General features: G+C 37.3%; 1 protein-coding gene across 3 annotated transcripts in view; it reads right to left on the bottom strand.

Annotated features, from left to right (window-relative positions):
* Positions 1 to 10,621, bottom strand: part of ASH1L (ASH1 like histone lysine methyltransferase) — a 217,777-nt gene that overhangs the window by 175,465 nt on the left and 31,691 nt on the right. For 2 of the 3 annotated variants that reach the window (XM_012808600.2, XM_023516469.1), the window contains exon 2: positions 6,443 to 6,961. In XM_012808600.2, the coding sequence (XP_012664054.1) occupies positions 6,443 to 6,862 (420 nt within the window). In that variant the 5' untranslated portion in view covers positions 6,863 to 6,961. Of the gene's footprint in view, positions 1 to 6,442; positions 7,682 to 10,621 lie in introns of those variants that run through there. The other variant, XM_023516470.1, reaches the window with a different exon arrangement.

Genomic DNA, 10,621 nt, shown 5'->3' with positions numbered 1-10,621 from the left:
TTGCAGCCGTCATTGTTGTTTTGGCAGGTCCGGGCTGGGGATTCGAACCTGCCACCTTAGGTGTACGTGGCTGGCACCTTAGCCGGTTGAGCTATAGGCGCCGAGCCAGACCTTTCTTTTCTAAATAGAAGACTGTCTTTTGAAAGAGAAATTATAATTATGGCTATTAATTTCATTTACAATTCCTTGGGTTCATTAAATTCATTAAAGGCTAAAGCAACATCAAATAAACTATCCAATGACAAACTGTTAGCACCAAATTTCAATGCTATTGATTTCATTTATAATCAGTACACCGTGGTAGTAAAATATCCTTTCAGTCCTTTTCTGCTGGTACTAATTTCAATTTTTAATTACCAGCTATAAGAAACCAGATATTTTGGAGATTTTCCCTTTGTCACAAAAGCATTTTCTGGGGAGGGGAGGGGAAGGAAGAGGAGGAGAGGGGATAGGGAGAGAGAGAGGGAGGGGGAATGGGGGAATGGAAGAGCAGAAAGAGGGAGAAGAGAAGAGTAGGGGGGGAAGGGGGTCTTGGTGTGTGACACACGGTTTCGGGGCAAGACACAATTATAAGAGGGACTTTACCTAATAAATGCAATCAGTGTAACCTGGTTTCTTTCTTTTTTTTGGCCGGGCAGGGTTTGAACCTGCCACCTACGGTATATGGGGCCAGTGCTCTACTCCTTTGAGCATTTTCTTTTTTTTTTGGCTTAGTATACTAAGTGAACTATACATATAGCTGGCCTATGGTACCCAATTCCAAAATTGGATTTACTTTAAAAGATGCAAAGACACGTACCACTGTTTTGTTTCCTTTTAAGTTTGTGTGTGATAAATGTAAGTAAACATTATGACTTCCACCTCTCTTTTCACTCTCCAAACTACTGACTGCCAAAGAAGAATGAAGTACCATTCCAAGGACTTATGAAATGGTAGATATCACATGAAGTTGTAAGAAAACCAAACACAAATTTTTAGAGAAAATTTATAAAAAGTTTTTCTCTTAGAAAGAAAAAAGATAGGAAAACTTGCTACCAAATTAATAGTGAACATACTGCTTATAAAGCAGTAAGAGGATTTCCACTTCTAACAGGTTAAATACTTGTATCACAACAGAATGACTCAAAACCAGCATAAAATATAACATTTATATTAAAATAAATGAAAAATCTCCAAGCAGACATAAAGGTGCTGACCTAAATAGGCATGAGAGTCCAGAGGGTAAATGCACCAAAGTATGGCCTAGAGGCAAAATTAAAAGCCCAGAAATATGTTAGTAACATAACCTAACTCTTGGCAAAGCAAAGTCAAAGCCTCTCAAGGTAGTCATCATCTAGTAAGGCTCCAACTGCAACCACAGATTAAGTAAAAATGAATAATATACAAACCTTACAATCAGCTGGACAAGTTCTAGAAAAAATTATATTTTCATTGAAACTGCATAAATTTATAAACAAGCAAAAACGAGTTAAGGGGAAAGATTTCTATTTATAGCCCCCAGAGTGCTACTTATTTTGGAGCACTAGAGATAAATTAGAAAGGTAAAAGATTTTAGTTTTTTTTATGTTTAAGTCATTGTTATAAGCTGTAAATATAACAGATGACTCACACATATTAGGATGGTTATAACTTTTTAAACACACATAGAAAGGTTGGGCACAGTGGCTCACTGTAATCCTAGCATTATGGGAGGCCAAGGCAGGTGAACTGCTTGAGCTCAGGAATTCCAGAACAGCCTGAGCAACACAGCAAGATACTGATTGTCTCTATTAAAAACAAAAAAAACTAGCTGGGCTGGGCACGGTGGCTCATGCCTGCAATCCTACAACACTGGGAGGCTGAGGTGAGTGGACTGCTTGAGCTCACCAGTTCAAGACTAGCCTGAGCAAGAGCGAGACATTGTCTCTAAAAATAGCTGGGCATTGTGGTGGGTGCCTGTAGTCCCAGCTACTCTGGAGGCTAAGGCAAGAGGATCTCATGAGCCCAAAAGTCTGGGAGTTGCTGTGAGCTTATGATGATGCCATGGCACTTTACCCCAAGGTTCCAGAGTGAGACTCACTCAAAACAAAACACACACACCTACACACACACAGAGAAAATAACTTGGTGAGGATATAGAAAAATTGGAACTTTTACACACTCATAATGGGAATAAAAAATACTACAACCCTACAGAAAACAGTATAGTGATTCTTTGAAAAATTAAGCACAGGGAAAGACATGCTGAGGTTGGCATACCCATCAAGGACAGTAACTACCATGGCTTCCAGTGCTTTGGCCAGACCTCAAATGCGTGGCCTCTTGGCCAGATGCCTGTGGATTCATACTGTTGGAGCATTCGCTGTATCCCTGAGAGGTTGTAGCTTTCTGCAAGTTTGCTGTGGCTGAACCAAGAAAGAAGACATATCCAGATTTCTACAGAAACTATGATTCTATGAACGATTTTAAGGAGATGAGAAAGGCTGGTATCGTTCAAAGCACAAAGTGATTTTGGAATATAAAGATTTTCTTTGGGCTGATTTACATAGAAGTTTGTCATGGACATGTGTTCCTCAGCTATGATATGAGTGATAAATATTAATGAATTGAAAAAAATTAAGCATAGAATTACAACATGATCCAAAAATTCCACTTACAGTTATATGCCCAAAAGACGTGAAAGCAGAGACTCAAACAGATATTTGAACACCATGTTTATAGTAGCATTAGTCACAATAGCCAAAAGCTGGAAGCAAGCCTTGTATCCATTAATGGATCAATGGATAAACAAAATGTGCTATACATGTACAGTAGAATATTATTCTGCCTTAAAAATCAAAGGCAATTCTGATACATGCTATAAAATTGATGAATCTTGAGGATAATTTGCTAACTAAGACAGTTACAAAAGGACAAACATTGTATGAGTCTATTTATTTGAGCTAAGTACAGTAGTCAAATTCATAGAGACAGAAAGTATCTTCTAGAAGGGAGAAGGAGGAGTTAGCATTTAATACCATAGTTTCAGTTGGGAAAGATGAAAAAGATCTAGAGCTGAAGGGTGGCAAAAGTTATAGAATAATATGAATGTACTTAATGGTACAAATTATACATTTAAAATAATTAAAATGACAAATTTTAAGTTTTATTGATCCTATCACCATTTATACGTATATATCTATGAATATAAAATGAATGGCATTTTGCAGTGTGAACATACCCTTTTCAAATTAGAAAAAGATGGGTGTCAGAAATTGTGATATTAGCCTAAGTACTCTGTACTAGCATGAGTTAACAACATTAAACCTTATCCTTTGAGGTAGCTGATGGCACTTTATCATCATCCTTTGCTCACTGCTTACACTGCCTTTTATTGTTCTGTTTCCCCCAACTTTTGGGGGGAGATGGAGTTTTACTTTGTTGCCCTCGGTAGAGTGCTGTGGTATCCTAGCTCACAGCAACCTCAAACTCTTGGGCTCAAGTGATTCTCTTGTCTCCTGAGTAGCTGGACTATAGGCACCCACCACAATGCCCAGCTAGTTTTTGTTTTTAGTAGAGACTGGGCCTTGCTCTTACTCAGGCTGGTCTCGAACTCCTGAACTCAAGCAATCCACCCGCCTCAGGCTCCCTAGAATGCTAGAATTATAGGCATGAGCCACCATGCCTGGTCCACTGCCCATACTCTTCCCATTATTTTTGAAGAACTCATTCAGAAGATAGCAATATATTTAACATCCTAACTAATCATCATAGAAATACCAATTAAAATCACAGTGAGATATGGGCGGTGCCTGTGGCTCAAAGGGGTAGGGTGCCGGCCCCATATGCCAGAGATGGTGAGTTCAAACCCAGCCCCGCCCCCCCCCAAAATCACAGTGAGATACCATCTTACTCAACTCAGAAAAGAAAAAAATAACAGACATTGGCAAAGATATGAAGAAAAGGGAACTCTCATACACTGTTTGTAAGAATATGAATTAGAACAATACTATTCAGATATCTCAAATAACTAAAAATGAAACTGTCATTTGATCCAACAGTCCTACTGGACTCAAAGGAAAATAAATTTATATATCAAAAGACACCTGCACTCATGTATATCACAGCACTATTCACAGTAGCAAAGATATAGAATCAATCTAAGTATTCATCAATAGATGAATAAAAAAATGTTGTATTATATACACAAAGGAATACTATTCAGCCACAAAAATGAACAAAATCAAGTCTTTTGCAGAAACAGATGAAACTACAGGTTGTTGTTGTTATTATTATTATTATATTATTAGAGACAGTCTTTCTCTCTCTCTTGCCCTGGTAGAGTACTATGGAGTCATCATAGCTCACAGCAACTTCAAATTCCTGGGCTCAAACGATCCTCCTGCCTCAGCCTGCCCAGTAGCTGAGACTGCAGGTGTGCCACACTACATCCAACTAGTTTTTCTATTTTTAGTGGAGACAGGGTCTTTACTCTTGCTCAGACTGGTCTTGAACTCCTGAGCATAAGCAATCCACCCACCCTGGTCTCCCAGAGTGCTGGAATTACAGACATGAGCCACCATGCCCAACCCTAGAGGTCGTTATCTTAAATGAAACAAGCCAGGTAGAGAAAATCAAATATTGCATGCTCTTAATCATAAATGGGTGCTTAAAACGTATATACATGAACACAGACAAGGGGAATAAAAGACAATTTAGACTCAGAAGGCTGAGAGTGTGAAAGAGGTAGATGATTTAGCAGTTTTGTGATTATACAGATACCTTCTCTCAGAAATCATGGGCTACATTCTACTATACACGGGATACATGGTTCATAAAATATATACAGTATAGAATGTAAAGTTAAGTATTGAAGGTGATATTTTTTGAGTACAAAACTTCATTAATGACTATTTAAAACAACATTATAGAAAGATTACTAAAGATAATCATCCTGGAAACCCTTATCAAGTTACTTGTGCAAAACGAACTCTAACAATGTTTATGTAAAAACATCTAGATAATGGCTCGGTGCCTGTGGCTCAAGTGGCTAAGGCACCAGCCATATACACCTAAGGTGGCAGGTTCGAATCCAGCCCAGGCCCGCCAAACAACAATGACGGCTGCAACCGAAAAAAAATAGTCGGGCATTGTGGTGGGCGCCTGTAGTCCCAGCTACTTGGGAGGCGGAGGCAGGAGACTCGCTTGAGCCCAGGAGTTGGAGGTTGCTGTGAGCTATGCCACGGCACTCTACCCAAGGAGACAGCTTGAGGCTCTGTCTCAAAAAAAAAAAAAAAAAAAAATCTAGATAAATATATTTTTCATAAAAATTCTTATAAAAATTCCTGAGATCAACTAGAACAGATATTATCTTCATTTCAGAAATAAGAAAAATAAGGCTCAGTATAGCCAATTTACCTAAGAGTTATCCAAATAATTTTTTTCAGTGACTATTATAACTCATTTTTTCTGCTTTATAACCTACAAAGTCATTCATAGTTTTTACCCAGAAATCACCCCAAGCTATCTTATACATAAATTTCTGTGATGCTGTACAAAACAGCAACAATTGAAAATTTCCAGATGCCATATCAAGATGGAGAAGAACAAAGACTCTAAGCCATTATGATTTCTGGTAACATGTAAAAAGCACACACATTTGAAAATAAGGAATTAATAGTAAAAAAAAAAAAAAATCAAGTCATTTGATACATTAGGAATATTCCAAATTTTAGCTCAAGTTTTAAAGCACACTCTTTCTGTTTAGCTCCATTGCTTTACTTGTATATGCTACTTTTTAAATCCGCGTGTGGGCATACATGGACCTACAGTCTGAAATTAAACATCATACAGGGTGACTAGAACTTGTGATCAACACAAGATCCAACACAAACTTAGTATCCTTACTAGACAGGGTAACCAGAGTTAAGAAAAATTAGTCATTAAATTTGGATAGCTGGCAGGAAGAGGGGGCATGTTCCATATATTAATTTTCTATATGAAAAACAATAGAAATTAATATTTTATAGACCAATTCATTTAATAAAAACTTTCAACATATGTTAGCAAATCAGATCCTTTCAACCACCCTGGAAGGTAGGTAGTTTTAACATCTTTGAGGTTCAGTTGTTTCACTATAAATTTGTTTATAGTCTGTTAGTAAACGGGAAGGCTAGATTCAAATCTAGATTTTTCTAACTATAAATCCAATATCCTTTCCACTAAAACACTTTAAGAGCAACAATATGGATATGCCCCCATTTAAAACATTTGTCATAAATTTACAAATACATACATGGTTATGCTATTACCTACATCTCTGACAAGCCTCAAAGCTTATTTTAGGCTCACAAAGCAGACTATATGGAAAGATTAAACATAGATTAAAATCAAACTGCCTAGAATATGTGTGTAGCTTACATAAAAATTAATAAGAAAATCCAAATATTGTCATTGACCACATATTGTTGGGAATTCTACTTACCCGTTTTGAAGGACAATGTTCATTCTTTTCATCTGTCATTTTCCCACTTTTAAGTGCTTTCCTTGGGTTTTTGATAGTTGTTTTTATGGCAGGTCGACATACATAGTTCTCCAAGTTTTTTGGAGGTTTTTTAGTTCTCTTAGCCTGAAGGCCAATTTTCAATTTTAAATTTCCCTCAGTAAAGTTTGTTTCTTTCACTGAAAACTGTTGCTGTGCATCAGTCAAACCATCATCTTTCCCTGATTCAATGTTTCTCTCCCAATTCCGTTTGCGAAGGTCCTCTTCCTCCTTTGTGTTTTTCTCTAGCTCTACTTCTCTCTTACTGACCAGTGTGCCAGTACTGATGGCAGAAGGACTCTTTCTTGAAAAACCTTCGGAATCAGAACCCAATCCTAACATAGCAGTATTTCTAGGGTCCATCACAAGCGTATGTTATTGCCAAGGAATCTTATGAAAATTTTACAGAACTGTATTCCATAAAAAACAGGAATCTCCAAAACTTGCAACCAGCATCTTTCTCTGCAGGACAGACCATAACAAAAATTTATCAGAAAAGAGGCAACTATTGATTTACATTAGAAATGGGTACAGAGGGAAGGGGACAAGGAGGTCAATAACCACCAAAAAATCACAGTTAAAAACATAAAACATCAAGATGTAGTTCAGAATAGATTTACATTAATTTAGTTATAAATACATTTAAAATTTCAGGATAAGTTTACCATAATCAAGACATTATAAACAAACTATAGTGGTATTAAGAACTTCCCCGTTATAACTCTACCAAGAATATTCTGCAGCGGATGATTTTAAACAAACACAGGTTAAGATAACAACTTCAAAAGGTGGAAGGAAAAATAAAATAAAAAATAACCTCATATATTTTGGCACGCCTCAGTTTTAAAGGAATATATTCCTTGCACATTAATTAATTAAATCAGTTTTATTGAAGGTAAAAAAAAAATCTTTTAGGCTAGTTTCAGTATTCCAGCTTTTCATAAGAGATTAATCAGGCTTTTTGGGTTTGGACTCTTACCTGGGAATTATCTCTCTTGCTAGCATACAATTGTGAATTCATTCACTCATCCATTCAAAAAAATATTTCTGAATACTTATCATGTGCAAGGCATTGGGCTATATCCTGAAAATAAGAGCCTTCAACAAAAGAGACCCAGATCCTAAACTTACGAGGTTTACAATCTAGGAAGAAGGACAAACATTAAACAAATCATTATATAAATGATTAATAACTACTAGATTAATAACTACTACTAGAAAACTAGAATTTTTTACAAATTTTCCTAACAAAAAATAATCATTTGCCATGTATCTCTTCATCCAATATGTAAAATATTTTAAAACTACTGTGCCAGTTTATTATTTTGCAATAATTACCACAGGATTCATTATCTCAGTAAATGGTAACTACGCCAACTACAAAGTTTTAGGTCCCTAATTTTTATTCATCCTTTTTTCTTTTATACCTCATATATCCATTTGGTCAGCAAAGTCTGCCAGCTTTACCTTCAAAATACATGCAGAATCTAACTATTTCTCAACTATTCTGACCACTATTAGAGCCAAGTGATAATAACATCTGACCTGAATTGTGGCAACAGCCTTCTAACTTGTTCCTTGCTTAAGTCCTCATGTCTCTTATAGTCTTCTCAACTCAGCAGCAAGGTGATCCTTTTAAGGGCTGAGTCAGATCATGTTACTCCTCTGATCAAAAACCCTTTGGCTTTCTGTTTCAGAGCAAAAGCCAAAATTCTTAACAATGGACTAAAAACCCTGTTTTAATTTTTCCCCGTCTACCTCTCTTCCATCTCCTACACATCTATTCACTTACCTAGCTCCAAGAAGGGAAGACATGAGTCTCCCTTCTCTTTCTTAAGCACAACAAAAATACTTCTTACCTCAGGACCTTTGCACATAACTATTCCGCTTAATAGAACAGCCCTAGATAATTGCACAGCTTGCTCTTTCACTTCTTTCATGCCTTTGCCGAAATGTAACCTCATAGAAGAGGAATTCTAGTAACCCTAACTAAAAAAGAAAACATCACACTATCCTTTTTTTTTTTTTTTGAGGCAGAGCCTCAAGCTGTCCCCCTGGGTAGAGTGCCATGGCATTATAGCTCACAGCAACCTCCAACTCCTGGGCTCAAGAGAGTCTCCTGCCTCAGCCTCCCTAGCAGCTGGGACAACAGGCGCCCACCACAACGCCCGGCCATTTTCTCGTTGCAGCCATCATTGTTGTTTGGTGGGCCCAGGCTGGATTCGAACCCGCCACCCTGGGTGTACGTGGCTGGTGCCTTAGCCACTTGAGCCACAGGCATCAAGCCACACTATTCTGTTTTTATTTTATTCCAGTGTTCTCACCACCTGGTATACAAAATATTTGTTTGTTGTCTGTATTGTTCTATTGAAATTTAAACTACCAAGAAACAGACTTTCATACATTAAGTTCACTGTTGTATGTCAGCATTTAGAACAGTAGCTAGCACACAGTGGGTTTTCAATAAATATCTGTTAAATTAATTCCATGTGTTATGTGGGTTATATTTATTTGGCTTCAATTTGTCCCCTTCTTAAGGTTCTTTCCCTCCATCTTCCCTCCCTCCCCCTCCTTCCTTTTTTCCTTCTTAATTTATAATGACCATCCTGAGTATCCTGTTAATAATGAGGAACTGATGGACCTATCATATATCTTTTGGTCAGTTGCTAAAACAAATCTTATCTGGAAAAAAACAAACAACATTTTATAATTTGCAAAAAAACAAAAAAAACCCCCAAACCAACTGCTTTTATTATATCCATTACTCACAAGCATATACATTTTAATACTTTTTTTTTTTGAGACAAGTCTCAACTATGTTGCTCTTAGTGGAGTGCTGTCGCATCACAGCTCACAGCAACCTCAAACTCCTGGGCTCTTGCTTCAGCCTCCCTAGGGCTATAGGCACCCGCCACAAAGTCCAGCTATTTTTTTGTTGCAGTTGTCACTGTTGTTTAGCAGGCCTCGGCCGGGTTCGAACCCTCCAGCCTTGATGTATGTGGCTGGTGCCCTAACCATGGAGCTATGGGCATCGAACCAAGCATACACATTTTAAAATTTCCCAACTTCTGTTTAATGTAATGAAAGAATTCCAGAAGTCTTGATATTTATAAATGAAAAAAAACTCATCATTTTAAAAAATTCACACTCATTTCACTTTCAAAACATCACAGGAAAGGGTTTGAGAAAGGCATGATTCTCCGCATTTTAAAAATAAAAAAAACTGAGTCCCAGTGATACATGTTATATTACCAATAGCAGGGTATCAATAAACTGAAGAGAGATTAATATTAATCCGAAAGCACTGATCACCCCTACCCCCGAAATATATGTAAAAATAGAGAAATAGGGCCGGACGCAGGGGTTGAAGCCTGTAATCCCACAACACTCTGGGAGGCCGAGATGGGTGCTTGAGCTCAGGAGAAGTTTGAAACCAGCCTGAGCAAGATTGAGACCCCCATCTCTAAAAATAGCTGGCTGTTGAGGTGGGTGCCTATAGTTCTAGATACTCAGGAGGCTGAGGCAAGAGGATCACTTGAGCTCAGGAATTTGAGGTTGCTGTGATCTGAGGCCAGCACATTCTACCAAGAGCAAAAGGGAAACTCTGCCTCAAAAAGGAATAATACATTTCCCTAAACTGATCAAGGAGAAAAGGGAATAGTATGCCTAAGGGCATTTTTGTGAATCCATTTAGGCAGTAAAACTGGAAAATCATGATTGACAAAACCCACATACCAAATTTAAGGATTTCTAGTAAAAAATAAACCAAATTCTGAAGACACTTCACAACAAAGAATGCTTTTATCTATTGGATATAAACTGCTTAAAAAGCAATCCCCACAGCAGGTGCCAGAATGCTGTTTTTTGGACTTTGAAAGCAATGTTCTTTATGAATAACATTCTTTCAAGCTTTCAGAAAGACACCTACACAATCTAGGTTTTCCATCCAGGGACAAAGATGCCATGTTGTTCACAACTTATGCTACTTTCTACACAATATACTGTATTCAACTTAAATACATTTCTGAGAGAAAACACAGAACCAAGACAGCTAGAATCTCTTTGCTAAAAAAGGCAAATCAGACATTCACATTAGGATTTATAAGATTTTTTTTTTTTTTT

The sequence above is a fragment of the Otolemur garnettii genome, unplaced genomic scaffold (genome assembly GCF_000181295.1).
Source record: "Otolemur garnettii isolate 467f Iridium unplaced genomic scaffold, OtoGar3 scaffold00091, whole genome shotgun sequence".
NCBI classification, from domain to species: Eukaryota; Metazoa; Chordata; class Mammalia; order Primates; family Galagidae; genus Otolemur; species Otolemur garnettii.
Note: the sequence above shows the minus strand (reverse complement) of the source record. Positions and strands in the feature narration are given on the sequence as shown.